Raw genomic sequence first — 27,204 nt, forward strand, 5'->3', positions numbered from 1 at the left:
GCTGATACTGACACAGCCGAACCAGAGAAAAAGAAAAAAAAGAAAAGCAGAAACTTTGTGAAAGCTTGGGAGGCGAAGTATCCTGGCATCTTTGAACATACACTGCCATCAGTGACAAAACGAGTTCGCTTGTTCAGGGAAACACATCTTTTAGAACCACAGGGCTGAATAAACACTGGAATTCGAAGCCACACGAGAGGACAGCTGAAAGATACGATGAGGTGGAGGGCGCATGAACAGGCAGTGCCAGCCCTAGGATTTTGGTGGCCCTAAACAATCCTGTGGGGGGGGGTTGCTTGTTAAAAAATCTTTCATACGTTATGGAATATTCTCTTTGCTTTCCATATTAAATTAATAACGCTAGTCATTAATTTAATTAGTAGCGATATAGGATGAATAATGTAATTAAAATAATGATTGGGATGGCAGGTATGCCATCCCGCCAAGTTACGCCTTGGCGGGGGCATGCCCCATACCTATACAGCACCGAGAGTTTGGCACTTTTCAGGGTTCCCCACAGAAATAACCACAACAGCCACAGACACTCAGCCCTTAAAAACATTAAATTCTGTACATTCTGACCCCATTTCAACAGACAGAATTCATAAACAACTTCACATGTCCACACAATAAAGCCCCAAACTAAGAGGATTTTGCGTTTTCTCCTTCTTCTTCTTCTTCTTCTTCTTCTTCTCTTTCTTCTTCTTCTTCTTCTTCTTCTCATTCTTATTTTTCCTGCCGCCTATCCCACTAACAACATGTCTCCCCATTGGACATTTCACTGACACCAGCCAAATCTTCACCTACACGACCCAATCAAAAATGTGCATACGCGCGCAAAATACCCATACCTTTTTACTCTGAAACATTTCCAATTTAAACAGCTAGTCAGCTTGTGGCCTAGTGGGCAAGGTTACAGACTTCGGAACACCGGGTCGTAGGTTCAAGCCCAGCTAAGAACACATTTCTTTAACCTGCTTCCACCCTCACTAATGATTGTCTACTAGCCTACTTATCAATTATTGCTTTTGCACCATATCTACCCGCCGTTCACCGTTCAGTTATTAACCAGCTACAATATTGCTAAGCCATATGCATTATGACTTACCGTCTGTACGTTCGGTTATTAACCGGCTACAATATTGCAAAGCCATATGGATTCAACGGGAGCTCTTCTGTGCTTACTGGCCTGTGTTCTTTAAAACCACCAGCAGGTTTGCTAATGATATTTCACGCATTGTATAGCTATGGCATGGTGCTGCACTAACAAAGTCACAGACTGGTAAACCTCCGGTTGAAGGCTTGAATCCCGACTCGCCCTCAGGCAGATCATTTCCTCTTTTACACTAACGTTTTCTTACGCTTATATTTGCATTACCAAAACTCACTCACGGCCACCCATATGCATTTCATGACGGCAAATGTATTCCTTTTATTAAACAGTTACACCAGTTCACCACTGTGCCATTTCTACTAACTATATTTCTTCACTTGGCTACCGTACAAAACCTTCTTATCAGCAAACGCCACGTTTCTACATTCATGTTACCTCGCCCTGTTCTCTATCTAGCTACATAGGCTACAAACAATTACTACGTATGTACATTGTGCAACTCCACAGTCTAAACAGCTAGTCAGTCCGTGGTCTAGTGGGCAAGGTTACAGTCTTGAGAACACAGGGTCATAGGTTCAAGCCCAGCTAGGAACACCTTTCTTTAACCTGCTTCGACCCTCACTAATAATTGTCTACTGCTTATCCATTATTGCTTTTGCACCATATCTACCCGCCGTTCACCGTTCTGTTATTAACCGGCTACCATATTGCTAAGCCATATGGATTCAACGGGAGCTCTTCTGTGCTTACTGGCTTGTGTTCTTCTTTAAAACCACCAGCAGGTTTGCTAATGATATTTCACGCATTGCATAGCTATGGCATGGTGCTGCACTAACAAAGTCACAGACTGGTAAACCTCCGGTTGAAGGCTTGAATCCCGACTCGCCCTCAGGCAGATCATTTCCTCTTTTACACTAACGTTTTCTTACGCTTATATTTGCTTTACCAAAACTCACTCACGGCCACCCATATGCATTTCATGACGGCAAATGTATTCCTTTTATTAAACAGTTACACCAGTTCACCACTGTGCCATTTCTACTAACTATATTTCTTCACTTGGCTACCGTACAAAACCTTCTTATCAGCAAACGCCACGTTTCTACATTCATGTTACCTCGCCCTGTTCTCTATCTAGCTACATAGGCTACAAACAATTACTACGTATGTATGTTCTGCAACTCCGCATTAAAACATTACATTTAAAATCATGATTCACTCATAAGTATAACTACTAGCACTGAACATCAGAAAAACACATTAGTGCAATAGATTCCACAGGTTATTTGCCTGTAATGTAATGTTATTTAACCCTCCACTTCAACAACTAACGTTAAATACAGACTGTTATAAATACCGTTTGATAAGGAAACTAAGCTCGCTCATGGTCACTTCATTTACTTCGCACTATAGTCTGTGATCATGTCAACCTTCACCTACCTGCCCATTCTGCTAAAAAAAATATTGTTTCAACTACGCAATTTCATCATTTCGCCTAATTTATCTCACACTTGTTATTTTCTCATATGCAAAGCCTGCTGGGACATATGCGTCTGCTCCTATTCTCCACTATCAACTTTTCCGGTTCTAGCTTAACAAAACAGCAAAGAGGATTCCTACCTGCAGATAAGCCAATCAAAATGCCTTATAAACCTTACAAACACTAAAAGTGCATCTTCACGAAATAACAGACAACGGAGCAGGACAGAAGGGTACACAAGTTGCGATCTAGGCAGCTCTAATTCTACGGGCTTGCTGATTCTTTTGTCAATCAAGGCTCGTTGGATGCCCGTCAAATCCGTGAGTAGCCTACATAGCTACACTGGCCATATTTCACCTTTTCTGATGCGTTTACAATTACGCGACCGCACCTTTTGTCACAGCCACTGTTCTACATATATAGCAAACCGAAACTGCTAAACGTACACAAGGATAGCCATAATCCACTGGCTGCCTGTTATAGCTCGCATCAAATTCAAAACATTGGTCCTAGCATACCAGGCAGTCAAGGGATCAGCCCCAGCATACCTTCACAAGATATTCAAACCCTACATGCCAGCCAGATCCCTCCGTTCTGCTACCTCAGGACGCCTAGCACCTCCCCCTCTTCGCACCTGCACTTCCAGAACACGTCTCCTGTCTGTTCTGGCCCCACGATGGTGGAATGACCTCCCTGTGGAGGTCAGAACAGCTGAACAGAACAGCTGTGACCCATTTCAAACGACGACTGAAGACCCACCTCTTCAGGCTGCACCTCTCCCCATCCCTCCCTTCCCCCCCTGTTAATGACTAAACTTAGGGTTGTAACTAGGCAGCTGTTTAATAGGTGACTTAGTTGATGCGCCTGTCTTAACGACTACTTGTATTTTTATTTATTTTTATTTTTCCATAGATTGCGTTGTTGCCGTTCTCGTTGTTAGTGTTAATCAGTTTAACCATCAGGGTCCAAGTTGAACTATGCGGTTGTTCCCTGTACTTGGACCGGTACTTCTCTCTAGGGGTTTCGTCATACTTGTTCCTGGTTATGGTTATACACTTTGTTGTACGTCGCTCTGGATAAGAGCGTCTGCCAAATGCCTGTAATGTAATGTAATGTAATAATCCACAACCGTTTCTTACAGGGTCACTTCGCATTTCTCACTCTCGTAATAAAACGCTTTGCAAAAAGAAATGATATCTCATAAAAAACACGTTTTCAACGTACAAAAATGCCAAGTTACTCACACATACAAGACATACACCGTCAATAACTCATTCATTCAGACTGCCAAAATCCAGGCCTGCCATTAAAAGTATTGATATCAAAATGACGCCAAGTTACGGTACTACAAACAATATAGGCTATCTTGCCTCACAGAAATTTAATAACATGTATTCCAAAGCAATGCTACCCAATATTTCCTCAATTCTTTCAAGTCACTTGGCCCTGTGTTTTGTAATCTTACCATATTGCAATGTCATGCAAACGTTGTGTCAGATCAAAGTGTCAAATATTTCGTATTGCCTCATGGAACACATCGAAATTCATGTAGAAAACTGCTGGTCAGTCACTACAGGAAGCATATTTCTCCAGAAAACATATGTTTATACTTGCTTCTGAACTGAATTTGACTAAATGTACAAGTGATTGTATATTTGCAACGTACAATAAATACATGTAAAATACATATTGTACATACATACATAGTGAACTTCTTTATCCCCATGGGGACATTTCCCTCGCAGCATGTTACATTCACATTTACGAACAGACATTTATACCAAGAAACATACAATCATTCACGCAACAGAAAGGCTGGCCACCAAAATACATACATACCAATACAGATTGGACATATAGATGCCTATTCAATCAATCTTGACTGTGAGAAAGCCATCCACACATATGTTTGGCCTGTCCATGTACTGCACGCTTATATACACACAGGGCCAAGTGACTTGAAAGAATTGAGGAAATATTGGGTAGCATTGCTTTGGAATACGTTATTAAATTTCGGTGAGGCAAGATAGCCTATATTGTTTGTAGTACCGTAACTTGGCGTCATTTTGATATCAATACTTTTAATGGCAGGCCTGGATTTTGGCAGTCTGAATGAATGAGTTATTGACGGTGTATGTCTTGTATGTGTGAGTAACTTGGCATTTTTGTACGTTGAAAACGTGTTTTTTATGAGATAAAATAAAATACTAGTCAACGTAAGAATGTTGTATCTAACTTCCTGACCAGTATTGGTCAGACCTCTAATAATGTACCTGCCAACAGTTGAAGCACCACCAGATGGGTGTACGCTACAAAACTGTATTGGGATGGCAGGTATGCCACCCTGCCAAGTTACGCCTTGGCAGGGCGGCATGCCCCATACCTATACAGCACCGAGAGTTTGCCACTTTTCAGAGTTTCCTACAGAAATAACCACAATGACCACAGACTCTCAGCCCTTAAAAACACGAATTTCTGTATTCTGTGTTCTTCACATTTAAAATCAGATGCTTTGAGTCACACCATTGCACAAACCTGCCTATTTCAGAATGCTATGCTGCTAGGCTACTGCCCCTGTGCATTAGGCCAAGAGAGCTTGATGACACAGTTCCCAGGTTGGCTGCAGGTGCACTCATTTTTATCTGGTGTGAATGAAACGGGGGAGATAACACAACCTGAGGGGTCCCAGTGCTGACTGATCCAGGCTCAGAGAGCGCATCACTGACCCTCATATATTGGACATGATTAGTTACAGAAAATTAAACACAAACATTTCATTCAATACAAAACGTATCTCTCCCAAATAAAACTTAGCATTGTTTTAGCATTATTTATACTATAATATAAAAAGGGGTACAGAGCACTCATTTCATTGTATTGTTTTCTAATCATTAATTATACATTGACCAGGAAAAATAATTGAGAGAAAAAGCGCTTTGAACATTTCAATGAGCTACAAGCACAAATTCTATTTAGTTAAGGTAACACAGAGAAACTACTCACCCCAGTGTCCGTAGTTTACAGTTTGGACTCATCAGTCCAGCAAAGAGCAGCTTCACTCCTGGATCTCCCAGGTTATTGTAGCTAAGGTCCAGATCTCTCAGGGGTGAGTTTGATGACTGGAGAGCTGAGGCCACAATATCACAGGACTTCTCTGTGAGGTCACAGCTACTCAATCTGAAAAAAGTTAAGACAGTTTAATAATATTAGTACACATAAAACATGCAATATCTGAAATGTGGCAATGATAGTGTTGAGTGATGAAGAGTAGAATTGAGGATTTTAAGGTCAGTGATGCTCTGAGGAAGATGTCTGTGCCACACTCTCCAACTGCAGAACTTTGGACCACAGAATCAGATGTCCTGCTGGACTGAACTCTGACAGTTCTACAGATGTAATTCTGAGCCAAATGGCCCGTCTTCTTCAGAACAGGCAAGAACAGGCAGTGGGGGTAGAGTTCACTTTAACAGTTCCTGAGAAGATCTAACTCTGGCACCAATTATGTGCTACAGTTCCTCTACCTTCCTATTTTCACTCTGTCTACAGGCACTATATTGGATTCTGGGTCAGCCTACACCAGAATAAAGCAGAGGCCAGGGTGGTACTACTGGCCTTGTAACATGGTGCATTTACTGCCTGACTTGAGCCGCGTTTCCACCAAAATTACCCGGAACTTTCAGTCCCAGGAACTACTTTACCAGGAACTAAAAGGTTCCTTCAGCCAATGGTTGTCTGCGTTTCCACCGGGGTCTAAAGTACCGCGAAGATTAGGCAAATTAGCCCACTGACGTTGTCGTCGGTCCATCTGTCATATGATTTCTTCTGTAACCCCGTACTACCACCGAAGTAGCCGACATTATTTTCTAATAACCGGGACAGCCCGGAGGGGTTTATTCCACTTAAGCCGCGTTTCCACCGCAGGAACTATACCCCGGAACTAGGAACCTTTTGAGGAACTCGGTGCGTTTCCACCGCAGGAACTAGGGTCTAAATTTAGTTCTGGGGGCTTTGTTTTACCCCCCAAAACGTTCCTGCTCGGGGGGTAGTACTTTCCGAAAGTACAGGAACCTTTTGGGTGGAGCTTGCAGCGCTGAACATTTCTGATTGGTCGAGTACTCGTAGCCTTTGTGTTGTGTTTATTTTCCGCCATTACCCGCCATGTTTGAAAATATGCAGCGGCAAACCAATTTATTTTCATAATAACAAATCAAACTTGTATGTTATGCGGCGCAGTAGCCTACTTCTGGTTATAGCCTGTCAACGTCTTGGAATTATAACGTGTGCTCTTCTGTTCTTTTCTTGCTTTAGTATTCGTTTTATAAAATGCTAAGCATTCGTGCTGGGACAGCATATTACGTAGGCTACCAAAACATTAAAACGGATTAATTCGGTTGCTGAATATTTTCTTCCGGATTTTCTTTGTTAGCCCGTTGTAATTGACTCAAAACGTTTGATACAGATGAGAGGTATGCAGTAGTTCTGCGTAATTAACATTGGTGATACAGTACAAGCAAACTGGAAATCACCTTCCGCACTTTTTGTCCGGGTAAAATAACAGGTTAATTCTAGTAATCTTCCCTTTAGCTTTTTCAGACTGCCGTAATTTTACTCAATTTTACTGCCATTTTTCAATTCCACGAAAAGACCAGGAAGACTATGGACTAATTTATGGTACATGGTTCGCATCTGGAGGGCACACTTCGCTGCTCGGCTAGCAGTAACTTCGAAGGAAAGCCAACGGTGGCTGTACCACTACTAATTTACATTTTCACGCAAGTCCGAGTTTTCGTTCTATTCTTGTCATTTTGCGATTCGCCTATATGGAATTGACGACGAGAAAATAATCAAACAGCAAATTGTTTACAACGTGTGCATGTTTTCTGCTGTTGTTGCCAGTTATACAGACACGGATGTCAAGACATGAAAGCGAATGTTCGCATAAAAACATAATGAATGTGTTTGAGAGGATATATGAAAATCAATAAATACAAAAGTAACCATATATGGTCATTGTTGGTAACCCGTTGTATATAAGTGGAATAAACCCCTCCGGGCTGTCCCGGTTATTAGAAAATAATGTAGGCTACTTCGCTGGTAGTATGGGGTTACAGAAGAAATCATATGACAGATGGACCGACGACAACTTTTTCATACGTCAGTGGGCTAATTTGCCTAATCTTCGCGGTACTTTAGACCCCGGTGGAAACGCAGACAACCATTGGCTGAAGGAACCTTTTAGTTCCTGGTAAAGTAGTTCCTGGGACTGAAAGTTCCGGGTAATTTTGGTGGAAACGCGGCTTTATATACAACGGGTTACCAACAATGACTATATATGGTTACTTTTGTATTTATTGATTTTCATATATCCTCTCAAACACATTCATTAACAGCAGAAAACATGCACACGTTGTAAACAATTTGCTGTTTTATTACTTTCTCGTCGTCAATTCCATATAGGCTAATCGCAAAATGACAAGAATAGAACGAAAACTCGGACTTGCGTGAAAATGTAAATTAGTAGTGGTACAGCCACCGTTTGCTTTCCTTCGAAGTTACTGCTAGCCGAGCAGCGAAGTGTGCCCTCAAGATGCGAACCATGCACCATAAATGAGTCCATAGTCTTCCTGGTCTTTTCGTGGAATTGAAAAATGGCAGTAAAATTGAGTAAAATTACGACAGTCTGAAAAAGCTAAAGCGAAGATTACTAGAATTAACCTGTTATTTTACCCGGATAAAAAGTGCGGAAGGTGATTTCCAGTTTGCTTGTACTGTATCACCAATGTTAATTATGCAGAACTACCGCATACCTCACATAACTGTATCAAACGTTTTGAGTCAATTACAACGGGCTAACAAAGAAAATCCGGAAGAAAATATTCAGCAACCGAATTAATCCGTTTGAATGTTTTGGTAGCCTACGTAATATGCTGTCCCAGCACGAATGCTTAGCATTTTATAAAACGAATAGGCCTACTAAAGCAAGAAAAGAACAGAAGAGCACACGTTATAATTCCAAGACGTTGACAGGCTATAACCAAAAGTAGGCTACTGCGCCGCATAACATACAAGTTTGATTTGAAGTTATTATGAAAATAAATTGGTTTGCCGCTGCATATTTTCAAACATGGCGGGTAATGGCGGAAAATAAATACAACACAAATGCTACGAGTACTCGACCAATCAGAAATGTTCAGCGCTGCAAGCTCCACCCAAAAGGTTCCTGTACTTTCGGAAAGTACTACCCCCCGAGCAGGAACGTTTTGGGGGGTAAAACAAAGCCCCCAGAACTAAATTTAGACCCTAGTTCCTGCGGTGGAAACGCACCGAGTTCCTCAAAAGGTTCCTAGTTCCGGGGTATAGTTCCTGCGGTGGAAACGCGGCTTTGGTCTCCCAACTTAGTAACATAAACATTTAATTCATAACAAAACTTATTCCTCCCAAATCAAACTTAGCATTATTTTAATCATAATATTGAAAAGATGCATTATGCTCTCAAGAGACCCCAAACAAAAAATTTAAAAAGGGGTACAGAGCATTATCTCTTGCCGTTTTATAATCATTAATTATGCATTGAAAAAAGGAAAAAGCGGGATTCCCCCATCTTTCAAACACATGGCTGGGATTCAAAGATTTGTTCTGAACTTACAACTAAAAGCAAGAATTGTTTTATCTTCATAAACAGTTTGGCAAGTACAGCAACAACTAGAACTTCATCAAACTGAGTCCGTGAAGAAAAGGTGCATTTACTAGTCCAAGGGCAAATGTTGATTGTAGTGTGTGACCCCCTGTGATTACCAGTCTTTTGTAAGTTGTGAAGTGTGAGCGTTTCCACGATGAAAATACCAGCGATTTTTAGGAAAGACAGTCGTTAAGTGTGAAATGTTCTCCGTTGTTACGATTTTAAAAGTCGTGTAGCGTGCACAAGGCACTGGTATTTTCATCCGAGAAACACTCACAATACCCGACTTCCAAAAGACTGGTAATCACAGGGGGTCACACACTACAAGATTTATGATTGTAATAAACTAGATCTCGGTGTGCTGTGATGTCGCAAGAACACATGTGCTGTGCATGTGCATCCGAGGATCTTCGCCTGCACAAAGAAAATGAAGACGACAATTGGCAGCAATTAGCGGGGGCAAATATCTGTGCGCTAATGAGTGCGGAAACACCGCTTTAAAAAAGAAAAGAAGGTGGTTGGCAAGACGGGGACAACGCGGACTATCCTTCCTTCAAAGAGAGTTGGAGGTAAAATGATAGTGTCAGGGTTCTGTGTCTTCCCCCCTTGTTGTTCTCTGTTGGGCCGCCAGATGGCGGCACCCCTACTTTGTGTTCTGTTAATTGTTTCATTGTTTCCAATTACCCCATTATTAGTTACCTATTGTCTCGTGTCCCCTTCCCTCTCTGTGGCCTGATTGTTCATTGTGCCCTCCTGTGTCTCGTCTGCGTTGCTTCTATTTAAGTCTCCCTCTCCCCAGACTCAGGCGCTGGATTCTTGTGGTTCTGTTCCTGCCTGTACTTGTTTGTGGTTTTTGCCTACCTTTGTGCTTGTTTGTAGCCTGCCTGTTGCCAGCCTGTTTCTCTATGTTTTTTGGAGTTTTTGTACTTTTGTTTTTCCCGTATTTTTGGATTCTCGTTGTGTTTGTTAAACCGCCCTGCGAGGCTTCTGGTTCCCCTTGTTCCCAGTTGAGTTTATTAAAGTCTTTTGTTTTCCCCATTTTGGAGTTTGTGTTTTTGCACTCTGCGCTTGGGTCCCTTCCCGCGCCCCGTCCTGACAGATAGTGAGCCAGATAGACTATTTAGGCTAGCTTTGGTTGAGGAGAACAGGGATTGTCAGACGTGCTGATGTAAACATAGAAAATATCACATCTGATCTAACCATGTTACAGCAATGATATGATGACACCTTTTCTCCCCCTCAGACACAAGAATCACTATATTAAAGCTCAATAAAGTCACTCCACATGGCAAAAATAGTTATGCCTATAGTTGATTCACAATGTCCACTATATAACCCGATAACTACAGGCTACATCACACAGCTAGCTCAACCCACTTCTCCCAAATACAAGTACTAATTTTACTGTAAATAAATTCCCCTGCGGGTTATTGCTACCTATGGTTTACTTGGTGTAGAACTGGGTTTTATATTCTAGCCTACTTTGGGTAGTTAAGTGCCAATTCTAAACTGTTCCACGTGGAAATAGTGTTTGTGTATCACACACTACACAAACCATTCCTAAAGACTTAAGATAAAATGAAACCAGTTAGATATGCTCACAAGAGTTGCAGACGGGCTTGTGCCTGGATCGGGCAAGTGTCTGACCGTGTCACAGTCGAAGACTGTTGGTCACGGGTGCATGCACCGATCAAGAAAAGACAGGATTTCTGTTGAGATTCTCTTAAGACCTTGAAAATTAGTCTGCGACTACAAACTCCTGGCTAGAAACATGTAATGCGCACGAGGCATAACCCCAATAATATTCATAGCAGTCTGCACCAGATGAGAAATCTGACATTTCATTTGTACAGACAAGTTACCAAACCATGCTACTATGCCACATCTGATTATGCTCTTTCAAACTGCATGGTTACAGAGAAACATGAACTTTTGCTCAACACCATGAACCCTGAGTCCCAGTAAAAAGCACAATCGCTGTAGTAATCTAGAGCAGAGACTCCAACTGAGTGAGTCACCAATGTGCACCCCAAGGCATTTATTCGAGCAGACCTGTGTGATGGCTTGGGTATAGAAGACAAGCCTGGGATCTCCCACTGATCTACAGTCAAACAACATCTATGTGTTCTTCACATTTAAAATCAGATGCTCTGAGTCACACCATTGCACAAACCTGCCTATTTCAGAATGCTATGCTACTAGGCTACTGCCCCTGTGCATTAGGCCAAGAGAGCTTGATGACACAGTTCCCAGGTTGGCTGCAGGTGCCCTCATTTTTATCTGGTGTGAATGAAACGGGGGAGATAACACAACCTGAGGGGTCCCAGACTGATCCAGGCTCAGAGAGCATCACTGACTTTCATGTACTGGACAGGATTAGTTACAGAAAATTAAACACAAACATTTAATTCAATACAAAACATATCTTTCCCAAATGAAAGGGGTACAGAGCACTGATTTCCTTGTATCGCTTTCAAATCATTAATTATACATTGACCAAAAACAGAGAGAGAGAAAGAGCTTTGAACATTTCGATGAGCTAAAAGTTCTTATTGTATTTAGTTAAGGTAACACAGAGAAACTACTCACCCCATTGTCTGTAGTTTACAGTTTGGACTCATCAGTCCAGCACAGAGCAGCTTCACTCCTGAATCTCCCAGGTTATTGTAGCTGAGGTCCAGTCTCTGTAGTTTACAGTTTGGACTCATCAGTCCAGCACAGAGCAGCCTCACTCCTGAATCTCCCAGGTTAGTGTAGATGAGGTCCAGATCTATCAGGGGTGATTTTGATGACTGGAGAGCTGAGGCCACAATATCACAGTACTTCTCTGTGAGGTCACAGCTGCTCAGTCTGCAAAGAGTTAAGATACTATATTAGGTATACATAAAAACTGTAATATTAGTAATTAAACTATGATAGTGTTCAGTGGTGAAACTTAAAATTGAGGATTTTAAAGTTGATGATTCTCTGAGGATGTCTGTGGTACACGCTCAAACTGCAGCACTTTGGATCTGAGAATTAGACGTCCTGCTGGACTGAACTCTGACAGTTCTACAGATGTAATTCTGAGCCAAATGGTACCTTTTCTCATACTGTAATGATATATTTTATGTATTATAAAAATAAATGGTAAATGGACTGCATTTTGTATAACAGTTTACAATTGATGCCTCTCATTCACCCATTCATACCCACACACACACCAACGGTGAAAGGGTGCCATGCAAGGTACCAATCAGCTCGTTGGAAGCAATTAGTGGTTAGGCGTCTTGCTCAGGCACACATTTTGACATGGCTAGGGCAGGGGATTGAACTGACAACCCTCCGACTGCCAGACAACTGCTCTTACTTCCTGAGCTATGTCGCCCCTTAAAGAAGAAAAAGATAACACACATCTTTCAGAGTGGACAGTGAGTTAAACTCTGCTTCATTCATTGTGGTGGTCACTGTGACAAACCTCTCACAGCACTGCAAGCTAACACACAGCTAAAGACAGATTCACTTTAGAAACAGGAAGGCAAGGAAGTGACCTGCTCACAAATGTCCAGATAGTGCAGAAAAATTGTCTCTTCCAAACCAAACTTAGCATAAGTTACACTCTCCAACTGCAGCACTTGAGAATCAGATGGCAAATTTAATCAAATAAGTATTCAGTTAGTGAAGAGATTTTGAATTTGATGCTGCTTATATTCTGGATTCAGAACATCAAATGAGTGCACTAGCTGTCAAAATGATTAAGAAATCAAACTCTTTTTAAAAGAAATGTCTGAAAATATTCTGTCAATCATCTACATTATTAATGACATAATACTCACATGGCCTTCCTGCAGTTCCTGACTACTGGTACCAGTCTCTGATGACCTGCTGCTGATGTGTTGTAGGTCTTCATGTCAAACTCATCCAGGATCTCCTCTGACATCAGTAAGACAAAGGCCAGAGCTGAACACTTGTCTGGTCCCAGCTCTGTATGAGACAGTTTTCCTGATCTCAGGGAATTCTGGATTTCCTGCACTAGAGAATTGTCATTCAGTTCACTGAGACAGTGGAACAGATTGATGGTCCTCTCTGCTGAAGACTCTTCTCTGATCCTCTCCTTAATATACTGGACTGTTTTCTCAATGCTCTGTGATCTGCTTCCTGTCTGACTCTGTAGGTCTGGTACCGGTGATCTGCTTCCTGTCTGTGGGTCTGGTAGTGGTGATCTGCTTCCTGTCTGTGGGTCTGGTACAGTTGATCTGCTTCCTGTCTGTGTCAGTATTCCTCCTAAGAGAGCCTGAATGGAGTCCAGAGAGAGGCCAAGAAGGAATCGAAGGAAAAGGTCCAGGTGTCCATTCTTACTCTTTAAGGCCTGATCCACTGCACACCTGTGTAACTCAGACAGCTGCACACTGTCACCATCAGTCTTCTTTTTTTTCTCATCTTCTTCCTCCATCTCCTCATCCTCATTATCATCATCACCATGATCATCATCATCAAAATCATCATACCCTTCATATTTTCCCTCTTCCTCCTCCTCATCATCATAATCAAAATCATCATACCCTTCATATTTCCCCTCTTCCTCCTCCTCATCATCATAATCAAAATCATCACCACCACCATTTTCTTCAGGTGCTTCTTGGGATATTTCCATTCCCAGTCTGAGTACATTTCTTTTCTCATTTACACATGAATGAAACACAAACAAGGCAGCCAGATACTCCTGAATGCTCAGATGCACAAAGCAGTAGACCTTCTCCTGACCCAACCCACACTCCTCTTTAAAGATCTCTGTGCACACTCCAGAATACAGTGAAGCTTCACTGACATCAATGCCACTCTCTCTCAGGTCCTCCTCATAGAATATCAGATTGCCTTTTTCCAGATGTAGAAAAGCCAGTTGCCCCAGTTTCAGGATGATTTCTGTATCTGATGCTGACATCTCCTTTGGGTCTGTCTCATCAGTGCCATGATACTTCTGATTCTTCAAATTAGTCTGAATAAGAAGGAAGTGTGTGTACATCGCAGTAAGAGTATTGGGCAGATCTCCACTCTCTACTTTACCCAACATTGTCTCCAGAACAGTAGCAGAAATCCAGCAGAAGACTGGTATGTGACACATGATGTAGAGACTCCTGGATGACTTTATGTGTGAGATAATTCTGCTGGCCCTGTTTTGATCTCTGATTCTCTTCCTGAAATACTCCTCCTTCTGTGGGTCATTGAACCCTCGTACCTCTGTCACACGGTGGACACACTCAGGAGGTATCTGATTGGCTGCTGCTGGTCGGGAGGTGATCCAGATGAGAGCAGAGGGAAGCAGATTGCCCTTAATGAGGTTGGTCAGCAGCACATCCAGTGATGATGATTCTGTTATATCACAGCAGATCGCATTGGTTTGGAAATCTAGAGGAAGTCTACACTCATCCAGACCATCAAAGATAAACACAACTTTGACTTCATCACCTTTAACACTTTGGATTTCTTTCAGTAGTGGAAAGTAGTGCTGCAGAAGTTGCATCAGACTGAATGGTATTTCCTTCTTCAAATTCAGATCTCGGAAAGGAAGAGTGAAGATGAGGTCAACGTCCTGATTGGCTCTTCCTTCTGCCCAGTCCAGAATGAACTTCTGCACAGAGACTGTTTTCCCAATGCCAGCGATGCCCTTCGTAAGCACAGTTCTGATGGGTTTCTCTTGTCCAGGTAAAGGCTTAAAGATGTCATTGCAGAGGATTGCAGTCTCCTGTGTGGTTTGTCTCTTGGATGTCTCAATCTGTCTAACCTCGTGTTCATTATTGACCCCCCCACTTCCCCCCTCTGTGATGTAGAGCTCTACATAGACATTATTGAGCAGGGTTGGATGGCCCTGCTTTGATAAACCTTCAAATATGCATTCGAACTTCCTCTTCAAATGAGTTTTCAGAGCCAGCTGGGCTCTTTCTATGGATTCATCTGAAGAGAGGAAAAACATTTTCATTCATTCAATTACAGATTTTAAGAAGAAAAAGTGAATGGAATATTAATGCATTCCATTTTCACAGTATTTTACACACATCATAGTGTTACATTCCTCTAATACTATGTTACACACCTCACACAGTGTTACACACCTCTCTTATTGTGTGTTACACACCTCACACAGTGATCCACACCTCTCTTATTGTGTGTTACACACCTCACACAGTGATACACACCTCTCTGTGTGTTTCCGAATGTGTGCTAGGCATTTTGATGACTTGCTGAAATGAGCAGCACCATTCATCAAACATGCGAGAACTCACAGAATTCTCATCTCTACAGAAGAGAGATTGGCGTTGATTCTCTGTACATTAGCATGTGAAGTCTGCCCTCTGAACTCTCAACCGTGACATAACCAACCATGTGATATTTGGACCAATAGCTGAGAGGGGGAGGCCGGAGAACAGGAAAGAAGTTTTCGAAAAGTTCTCCCTGGAGGCCATCGCATACTGCACCGTACGAACACACAACACCACGTCTTTTTGTTCTTCAGTTGTTCTCATTGCTTCGTTTTGCTCAAAAAGTTCTACTTCTTATGAAGTATACTGCCTACTTTACACACCTCACACAGTGATACACACCTCTCTGTGTGTTACACACCTCACACAGTGTTACACACCTCTCATTGTGTGTTACACACCTCATACAGCGATACACACCTCTCTGTGTGTTACACACCTCTCACACAGTACTACATATCTTTCGATTATAATCCATCACAAACAAAATAAATCAGAAAGAAAATGCAGATTGTTGCATTTGTACCATACAGATGAAGGAAAGGAAAATGAAAAAATTGAAAATGGGCTCAATTGTCCTTTTACATTTAATTTCTCAGGTTTATGTCGTGGACATGTCCTTGTGGTAAATACTGTCGTCTCAGGTCTGATAGTAATTTTAAAATCTAATATTTTTATCCTGAGTCCAGGATACCAAGGCAGGGCAGTTAGTCTGATGGGACTGTGGTTTAGATACTGGCTTCTGAGCACAAGGTTCCTGCTTTGAATCCCCTTTGGCTATATTTTAATTGGAATGCTTTAATGCAAGCCCTGTAATAATAGTATTGGTTGTGACGTTTTCTGTCTGTAAGATTGTCGGTGTAAAACATTATTAGGAGAGTGTAGATGCAAAAATCAGAACATTGCTCACTGTTTAATTTGTTTGCTAAACTCATTTCAGTATTCTATGTGACACACAGTAGCAATGAGAGAAAACTCTTACTGTACTGCTCATCTCTCTCCAGTGAGTCAGTGAGATCCTTCTGCTTCATGTTCCTCAGGATGTGGAGTGTGATCTTCAGAGATCTCTCACTGCCACAGGTCTCCAGCATCTTCTCAACTATGTACAGGACCTCAGGATCTTCCGGCTCTCTCTCAGTGCATTCTGGGTAATCAGCAATTTTATGACTCTTGAACAATTCCTTCATCTTCATAAACCTATCCAGCACTGAAGGATCTTCAGACAGACTCTGAAAGCATTCTGGGCAATCCTGACTCAGATGGCTCTGAAACAGTTTCAACTTCTCATCCTTCTTCAGCTTCATCAGAGTGTGCAGAAGAGACTGAAATAAACACATGAAGAGGTGCTATATCAGTGTGAAATAAACACACGAAGAGGTGTGCTGTATCAGACTGAAATACACATGAAGAGGTGTGCTGCATCAGTGTGAAATAAATACATGAAAAGATGTGCTGTATCAGTGTGAAATAAACACAGGAAGAGGTGTGCTGTATCAGTGTGAAATAAACACAGGAAGAGGTCTGCTGTATCAGTGTGAAATAAACACATGAAGAGGTATGCTGTATCAGTGTGAAATAAACACATGAAGAGATGTGATGCATCAGCGTGAAATAAACACATGAAGAGGTGTGCTGTATCAGTGTGAAATAAACACAGGAAGAGGTGTGCTGTATCAGCGTGAAATAAACACATGAAGAGGTATACTGTATCAGTGTGAAATAAACACATGAAGAGGTGTGCTGTATCAGTGTGAAATAAACACAGGAAGAGGTGTGCTCTATCAGCGTGAAATAAACACATGAAGAGGTATACTGTATCAGTGTGAAATAAACACATGAAGAGGTGTGCTGTATGAGTGTGTGAAATAAACACATAAAGATGTGTGCTGTATCAGAGTGAGATAAACACATGAAGAGGTGTGCTGTATCAGTGTGTGAAATAAACACATGAAGAGGTGTGCTGTATCAGTGTGTGAAATAAACTCAAAGAGGTGTGCTGTATCAGTGTGAAATGTGGAATAAACACATGAAGAGATGTGCTGTATCAGAGTGAAATAAACACACAAAGAGATGTGCTGTATCAGAGTGAAATACACACATGAAGAGGTGTGCTGTGTCACCACAACTGAAAAAATAAAAACTCAAATAAAGGCACCATGATACAAAATGTCTTTTGTTTTTGACAGCCAGAACAGGGACAGATACTTTCAGACACCAAACATGCAGCAATGATAAATGCTCAAATTTGAAGTGCAGCCTTTGTTCCTGATTGACGGTTTTGTAGAGACACTACTTGTGATAAATCCTGCAGTTCTGTATAATAATGGCGTTGCTCTGCGTAATACATTTAGTAAACGCTAACGGCGAGCGGTGTGCTTCCTGTTTAAAAGTCTCTGTTAGGACTCTTACTCTCCTGCTGTGTGTGGGACCTGCAAATGGAATCTGGACTTTGTGTGAGTGAGGACCAGGTAGCACTCCAGAACATGATTAGACGTTATGTTCTGTCTTTTGAGAGGTTAAATGTAGCATGTTAGCATTAGTGCTAACGCTTCCTTTGCACAGCTAGGAGCTTCACTTCCTGTTTCCACTCCTGTTTCCCTTCCCCACAAATATTTCCAATTTTTAAAACCAGGGAAATATTTTCCCCTCTTGGTCCCAAACAAATGACAAAAAATTCATAAAGCATGTGTAAAATGTTTTGTGTTAGTGTGATGTTACACTATACAAAGATATGTCTAATATTTGGCAAAGGAACAATATCTTATCATAATTAAGTGAAATATTAGGCACTTCTGAATATATGAAAACGTTTAAAAATGAAGTTTGAATTCATTGATAGGATTAAGAAAACACATAATAGCCTAAAATGTAAAAAAAGAAAAAAAAGAAAAAAGAAATAGAAAAAGAAGATCACAAACCTGTTTTGGGAAAGATGATTTCTCTGAACTCAACCATTCTGAAGAGCTGTACTCCAGTGACCGCTCTACCCTGTAAACAAAACGGTTAAATTCATCCTCTTACTGCAGCTCTAACTCACAGCACATGGAGACAGAAATTCCAGTTAAATTCATCCTCTTACTGCAGCTCTAACTCACAGCACATGGAGACAGAGCTTCCAGTGAAACTCATCCTCTTACTGCAGCTCTAACTCACAGCACATGGAGACAGAGCTTCCAGTTAAACTCATCCTCTTACTACAGCTCTAACTCACAGCATATGGAGACAGAGCTTCCAGTTAAACTCATCCTCTTACTGCAGCTTTAACTCACAGCACACAGAGACAGAGCTTCCAGTTAAACCCATCCACTTACTGCATCTATAATGCACAGCACATGGAGACAGAGCTTCCAGTTAACCTCATCCTCTTACTACATCTATAATGCACAGCACATGGAGACAGACCTACCAGTTAAACTCATCCACTTGCTGCACCTCTAACTCACAGCACATGGAGACAGAGCGTCCAGTTAAACTCGTCCTCTTACTGCAGCTCTAACTCACAGCACATGGAGACAGAGCTTCCAGTTAAACCCATCCTCTTACTGCAGCTCTAACTCACAGCACATGGAGACAGAGCTTCCAGTTAAACTCATCCTCTTACTGCAGCTCTAACTCACAGCACATGGAGACAGAGCTTCCAGTTAAACCCATCCTCTTACTGCAGCTCTAACTCACAGCACATGGAGACAGAGCTTCCAGTTAAACTCATCCTCTTACTGTGGCTCTAACTCACAGCACATGGAGACAGAGCTTCCAGTTAAACCCATCCTCTTACTGCAGCTCTAACTCACAGCACATGGAGACAGAGCTTCCAGTATAACTCGTCCTCTTACTGCAGCTCTAACTCACAGCACATGGAGACAGAGCTTCCAGTTAAACCCATCCTCTTACTGCAGCTCTAACTCACAGCACATGGAGACAGAGCTTCCAGTTAAACCCATCCTCTTACTGCAGCTCTAACTCACAGCACATGGAGACAGAGCTTCCAGTTAAACTCATCCTCTTACTGCAGCACTAACTCACAGCACATGGAGACAGAGCTTCCAGTTAAACTCATCCTCTTACTGCAGCTCTAACTCATAGCACATGGAGACAGAGATTCCAGTTAAACTCATCCTCTTACTGCAGCTCTAACTCACAGCACATGGAGACAGAGCTTCCAGTTAAACTCATCCTCTTACTACGGCTCTAACTCACAGCACATGGAGACAGAGCTTCCAGTATAACTCGTCCTCTTACTGCAGCTCTAACTCACAGCACATGGAGACAGAGCTTCCAGTTAAACTCATCCTCTTACTGCAGCTCTAACTCACAGCACATGGAGACAGAGCTTCCAGTTAAACTCATCCTCTTACTGCAGCTCTAACTCACAGCACATGGAGACAGAGCTTCCAGTTAAACTCATCCTCTTACTGCAGCTCTAACTCACAGCACATCTGAATATGACACAATATATCCACCTAAACCTGAACGGTTCCAGTGACATTAAAGTACAATTAAGTAGTTATTTAAAAATGAACCTGTTTCCTTACATTTGATCACCTGTGAACTGTTTGCTGAACATGATTGGATGATTCATTGAATGATCACTCTTCATAGACAGACAGCTGGGTAAAGATGACCCTGCTCTTTCTACTTGGGCCCTGTGAACAAAATATGGAGACAGAGCTTCCAGTTAAACCCATCCTCTTACTGCAGCTCTAACTCACAGCACATGGAGACAGAGCTTCCAGTTAAACTCATCCTCTTACTACGGCTCTAACTCACAGCACATGGAGACAGAGCTTCCAGTATAACTCGTCCTCTTACTGCAGCTCTAACTCACAGCACATGGAGACAGAGCTTCCAGTATAACTCGTCCTCTTACTGCAGCTCTAACTCACAGCACATGGAGACAGAGCTTCCAGTTAAACTCATCCTCTTACTGCAGCTCTAACTCACAGCACATCTGAATATGACACAATATATCCACCTAAACCTGAACGGTTCCAGTGACATTAAAGTACAATTAAGTAGTTATTTAAAAATGAACCTGTTTCCTTACATTTGATCACCTGTGAACTGTTTGCTGAACATGATTGGATGATTCATTGAATGATCACTCTTCATAGACAGACAGCTGGGTAAAGATGACCCTGCTCTTTCTACTTGGGCCCTGTGAACAAAATATGGAGACAGAGCTTCCAGTTAAACCCATCCTCTTACTGCAGCTCTAACTCACAGCACATGGAGACAGAGCTTCCAGTATAACTCGTCCTCTTACTGCAGCTCTAACTCACAGCACATGGAGACAGAGCTTCCAGTTAAACTCATCCTCTTACTGCAGCTCTAACTCACAGCACATCTGAATATGACACAATATATCCACCTAAACCTGAACGGTTCTAGTGACATTAAAGTACAATTAAGTAGTTATTTAAAAATGAACCTGTTTCCTTACATTTGATCACCTGTGAACTGTTTGCTGAACATGATTGGATGATTCATTGAATGATCACTCTTCATAGACAGACAGCTGGGTAAAGATGACCCTGCTCTTTCTACTTGGGCCCTGTGAACAAAATATGGAGACAGAGCTTCCAGTTAAACCCATCCTCTTACTGCAGCTCTTCCTCACAGCACATGGAGACCAAGCTTCCAGTTAAACTCATCCTCTTACTGCAGCACTAACTCACAGCACATGGAGACAGAGCTTCCAGTTAAACTCATCCTCTTACTGCAGCTCTAACTCACAGCACATGGAGACAGAGCTTCCAGTTAAAGTCATCCTTTTACTGCAGCTCTAACTCATATCACATTAAATATCTGATTCATGCATTTATACCTCTTTCTGTCAGAGCTGAGGGTTCCTCCTTTGGTCTCTGTCTCTCCTGAGATACTCATTTTATAAACTGTGCCCCCTAACTCAGGAGACCGGAAGACATCAGCAAAGATGAGACCAAATGTGGGTTCCCACCCAAATTCGCCAACCTGTAGACAACCAAAATGAGAACATACTGAACACACACATACACACTAATACAGACATCACACCTTTATTTAAGCCTCAGAGAAGCACACAGAGAGAGAGAGAGAGCTCCTCATTTACAGTTCTGCTGTGTCACAGCAAAAAGAACAAAGACACCGGGTAAAACAATAATCGAAGAACAACTGTAATTGACGCTGGTAAGCGTAATGTATATGCGTTGCTATGGCGACATCAAACGTCAATAAAGTGCATGATGATTTCTTGCTTTTAAAATTAAACTAAAACTAAATATATTTACTTGGTAATTTTTGTACCAAGTAAGTCATATGATCAGCGCTCGAGGTAGCCTACGACATGGATGTTAATTCACAGTAAAAGACGTACGGGTCAAACGCAATGCGCGGGTATACGAGAGACCAAGAGTTCCCGTTTATTATTCTACAACTGGTCTAAAGGGCTCACACGGTAAATAACGACTTATATTGGTTGTACGTTATATAAACCCTCTTTGTTAGAGAAATGAAACGCAATGATGTCTAATGTAAAATGTTTATACTGTATGTGAACGTTCGTTTCTACGTGCCTCAAGATGCTTGTGTTAATACACTGGTGCAGAGATATCTGTTAATATGAGTAGCCCACTAAAATTGCCTTTGAATTGGGGCTACTTTTGAAGAGTGTAATTGTGACGGTAAATTATTTCTAAGCTCCAAGGCTGCGTTTCCCAGAGTCTCCTTAGCGCTACGTGCGTCGTAAGGTATACCTTATGCTCTTCCTTTAGGTCTCGAGCTGTTTCCCAGCGTCTCTTTAGCTAAGGTATACCTTTAAAAGGGTGGTCTGAGGCACTCGTAAGCTGTCCCTTAGCGCTGCGCTCCGGTAATCCTGTCACAGTTTTGCCTTATTATGCCAACATTTTGCTTTTCAAATCGACAGTGTCTGTGCATAGCACGTCGTGAGGATGTTGTCGTTTTACCTGTCTATCCCCATCATGATGGTAATTAAGTATAGGGCCTATCCATGATAGCCTTACTAATCCAATTTGTGAAAAGAAAAAAAACTTTTTTTTATTTATACGTAGTGGCGCTAACTTAGGATATGGATTTTCTGACTGCATACCCTGTAGAAATTAGTTCGTGTGTGTGAGTCAATGATCACACTGACTTGGAACAAACCGCCGGTTTATTAAGAACATAAAACCTGTGCGTGCAAAAACAACGTTGAGTGAGTCTACTTGCATGACCGAACTAGAGCACGTTGATTGGCCTAGCCATAAACACACATACAGGTACAGTGGCTCATAATGGACAAACATAGCCAAATGATCTACATCCCCTTCCTTTAGCTCACACCTCCTATATAAAACAAAATAGCACTGGGTAAATATCAACATTACGGAACATTTTTCTTACCATGTTGTTTTACGATTTTCGGTAAACAACCCAATAATGATATTCTTGGTTAAACTTAAGATTATCCAACAGCAAATTAAGGTGGATGAACAAATCACTTTAACAGGTAGACCTATTCATAAGGCACCCAGTATAGAATTCATCATGATCAATTTCCACAGACGCGCTTTTGCCTTTCATCTACGATCATTTTTGCATTGCAGAGAAAAGTTCGCGGGAATCAGTGCAGTGCAGTGATATGCTGCTACAGTTGCCTATATATTGTGTGACAAAAACAAATTAACATTAGACCTTTGTTTCAATAAGAACAAAATAATTCACCCATATGTTGCCTATATCCTTTTCCCTGGTCTTCCACGAAGTCCCAGACTATGGCTTATATGTCACGATTGATGCTTTTTATTTTATCCTTTGTAGCCTATATGTACGTATTTATTGAAACTATCACAAGGTCTCGTCTTAACGGACTCTTAAAGAGATTAGCAGATGATCTCTAGTAGGCATACTCCCTCTTCTGCAATATTAGATTGATGTAAAATGATTATGACAACACTTGTTATATTAAAACGTCATTCACAAGCCTTTACAAGTGAGACAATCGATTCGCTTGGCATCGATTGATAAACTTTTCAGCACCACAGTGAAGGCCAGCTCCAATTTACGATGTACCTTTGAGGTGTCACTTAACACTTGCCTTAAGGTATAGTCCGGGAAACACTCGTAAAAAAAACGGTTTCCCTTTGAAAGGTATACCTTAAGAACCTTCGTAAAACGTTAAGGTACATCGAAACTCGGAAACGCAGCCCAAAACTGTGAGACATTGAACATGTGTTTTTGTGATATTATTGAGCTGTGCATTGAAACAACTTTATTTTGTCCTTTAGTTTTCACGGTGTTCAGTGAGATGTTCCACGACGCTTTGGTGGAAGAAAAAATTTACACGAACATCAGTATGAAGCGTGGACTCGTTAATGACCAGACGTGTGTAGTGACAATACCATTTATCTAAACAAACAAACAAACAAACAAAAATAATAATTAAATAAATCTGGAATTTAAATAGACCCCAAACATGTGCTACACAGTAACCTCCAAAATGTTCACACCCTTTATCAGGAAGAATGACTGTATTATTTAAATAATGCCAGTGCCAAGCCATTCAGTGTCAAAAATGTCAAATATGTTTTATTAATTTTATTAATTGGGTTTTCGACACACTTGTTCCTGGTTATGGTTACACGCTTTGTTGTACGTCGCTCTGGATAAGAGCGTCTGCCAAATGCCTGTAATCTAATGTAATTAATTCAATGGAATCAGCAAAATGACACATTTTTCAGATTATACATTTATTTCTAAAAATTAGGCATCACTATTACTAGCTCCCCTGTATTCAGTACTTTGTTCACCCTCCTCTTCCAAGGATAATGGAACAGTCTTTTTATATGTATTTGTACAGTCTCTGCCAGGACTAAAACTGGGTTGTGGTTGGATATTCCGGCAGTACAGTGATCTAAGGCAAACCTCCAAATCCACACAAAAAGGGTTCACTGACCACAGAATCAAGCTTTGGCTATGGCCATCTCAGCCCCCTATCCTAAACCCCATAGAGACCTGTGGGGAGAGCTGAAGAGGAGAGCAAGGACCAGGGACTCTGAGGGATCTGGAGAGGTTCTGTATGAAGGAATGGTCTCAGATTCCTGTATAATGTGGTCTGCCTCCTCGTCAGGCTTCATAAGAGAAGTGCTGTTATCTTGGCAAAGGGAGGGCACACAAAGTACTAAATACAGGGGTGCCAATAATTGTGACATAATTTTTTTCTGAACATAATTGATTATGGATTAAAGTTTTTTCCCCCCTCTGTGCCATGGTATCACACAAAAACAACAGAATTTTCTTATATTTCTAAGCAGAGAAGATATTTGATAAACGATAAAGTGAATGTTATCCAGAATTTTTGTTCATATTATAATTGAGGGTGTCAGTAATTCTGAAAGATGCTGTATAGATGGATGAACAAACCATAAAAAGTCTGGTGCGGTGTCAATGGCTGATATGCGCAATATCATTTTGTAGGGAAGGGTTGTTGGCACGCAAAAGCAACACTTAAGAAAACACAGCATTTTCACAGTGGGAATTCAGCCGAATGTCCGCCTTGTGAGAAACCTCAGTTGAGTGGAACCTAAATCTGCCTCCACCCTCTGCCCTGTGACGTGTCTTTGATCGGAAGCTTTTTTCCAAGAAGGGAAGATTAAATCTGGAGCTTCGTTTCCCATGCAGTTGTCCCTGCGAGTATCAAATTGTGTGAATTTCTGTGTGAGGGACCATCAGGTGACAACGTTTTAATTTCCAGCTTCGTTCTCTATGGAGAATTGTGACGTTAACTCGGTTACGTTACAGTATTTTATATATTATTAGCCAGGTAACTAACGAACGTCTTCCTGCCAGTACCTGAATGTTTGCTGCCTGTAGACGTGGCCTATAGCTATTTACAATTTTTTAGCCTTCTGAAAATTGCGTTTCATAGAAAATTATTTGGCAACGTTAACTTTACTTTGCATGTTTAAAGTTTTTCAACGGCACATTAACCTATAAAAAAATCTCCTTTGCATTTAACAAATACGTACAGCTCGCGAGAAATATAGCCTACGCAAACTTGCCTATTCCTATAGCCTACTCCGTTTTTAACCTTACTACTTAATGTGAATTGGAAATGATCCATAATTGCATAAAAAGTATTCCAAATGGCATATTCCATATATATTATCCATATATTTTGATTTGATCTGTGATGTATTGGGGTTACTTTTGTCAGTGCACGTTCCCTGCACATTTCAGCTTATTAGGCTTATCATCTATGGTTATATCTGTGTGTAATTTGAATACGGCAGCCCAGACCAGTATAATAGGAATGCAGCTCGTGTTCCGTGGCAGGTAAAATGGTCATAAATATCAAAAATACGTTATAAATAAATAATTTTAAAAAAGGGAAATTTGAAAATACCCTTTTTCACCTAAATCGCGCACTTTATTGTCCGTTTCCTGTTTTGCTGAATTATGTGTGTTGTTGCGATTATAGCTGCAGATTCCCATTCGTCCCCACAGCCCTTCACCAGTTTCTATTCTCTTCACACTCCACAACAGGCTACTTACTCCGTTCTTTTATTCAGTTTCTCCCTCTTCCCTCTTCTTTCTCCTCCGTCTTTAAAATGACGTTTCAGTTTGAAATGCTTTGTTTCACAATGACAGACAACAGGAGCAGAGTAAACACCATCTTAGAGCCATTCTGCTTTTCTCTTATGACTTCTTCATATCATCACATCAACAAAACACACATAACAGCATTCCTGCTCTGAACGTCGGCTCATTCTGGTTGGTTTGAATGTATTTGATAAACAGGTATGGGCTGGGTTGTTGATGACATTGCGCACAAATTTATAAATGCTTTTAACGCAACATTTGAAAAATTGTATCAATGCTTCCTGGACTCTCTAAATGTGTTTTTTACACCTACACTTAGGGATTTGAGTCTGCTGAAGCAACATTTACACATTTGAGGAAACCAAATTAGAGATCTGATGACAAAACAAAGAAACAGATTCAAATTACTTTAACAGATGTAGGAAAACACGGTTAGCATTTTGCATGTTTGTTTCTGTGAACCATACTGTGTAGCAGCACACACTGGAGAGCAGGCAGCTGTGTGTCCTAAACCAGGGTTTGTGAGCGTAGGGCAGGAGGGTTGAAGGGGCGGGGAATCGGTGTTCTTGGCATGAAAATGGGTGTAAAACGAGTTCAGTTGGTCTGGCAAGTTCTCATAACTGTCGACACTGTTGATCTCACCTTGAAATGATCGTCTCCAAGCCTTGCCAAAGACGAACAGTCTTTCTGTTTGAGTCACTAACTTGTATTTGTATTGATACTTGGCAGCTTTTATAGACCTTTATGAGCTGTATCTTGATGTTTTATATGTCAGATCAATGCCGCAATTAAGAATAAAAACTGAATTGAGTACAAACAGCTGCAGTTTATTTGTAATAAAATGTATGGACAATCAACTTGATAAATCCATCAGCATTATTATGAACAATGATTAGTCAAAAAGGCCTTTAAAATACAGCCAGGTATAATGAAATAGATTGACTGAGCACAAAAATCTCATCAGCTGACATGGTATCAGTGAGCTGTAAACAAAAGAGTATGTATTTGGCCTGTAACTGAATGATTGTACATAGTGTACCAGAAAGAAAAATAAGATTGTAGTTCCTTTAAAGGGTATATATATATTATACTTATTCTGCCGATTTTGTTAACTGTCTCA

At 41.2% G+C, this 27,204-nt stretch overlaps 1 protein-coding gene across 1 annotated transcript in view; it reads right to left on the reverse strand.

Moving 5' to 3' along the window:
- Window positions 1-16,834, reverse strand: part of LOC118217072 (NACHT, LRR and PYD domains-containing protein 3-like) — a 39,886-nt gene extending 23,052 nt beyond the window's left edge. The window contains exons 1-6 of the mRNA XM_035398867.1: window positions 16,492-16,834; window positions 13,870-15,204; window positions 13,502-13,695; window positions 13,089-13,396; window positions 11,863-12,123; window positions 5,598-5,771 (exon numbers count right to left, since the gene is read on the reverse strand). Of these exons, the coding sequence (XP_035254758.1) occupies window positions 5,598-5,771; window positions 11,863-12,123; window positions 13,089-13,396; window positions 13,502-13,695; window positions 13,870-15,204; window positions 16,492-16,813 (2,594 nt within the window). The 5' untranslated portion in view covers window positions 16,814-16,834. The remainder of the gene's footprint in view (window positions 1-5,597; window positions 5,772-11,862; window positions 12,124-13,088; window positions 13,397-13,501; window positions 13,696-13,869; window positions 15,205-16,491) is intronic.
- Window positions 16,835-27,204: the final 10,370 nt, after the last annotated feature.

This window comes from Anguilla anguilla, chromosome 17, assembly GCF_013347855.1.
Source record: "Anguilla anguilla isolate fAngAng1 chromosome 17, fAngAng1.pri, whole genome shotgun sequence".
In the NCBI taxonomy this organism is placed as follows: domain Eukaryota; kingdom Metazoa; phylum Chordata; class Actinopteri; order Anguilliformes; family Anguillidae; genus Anguilla; species Anguilla anguilla.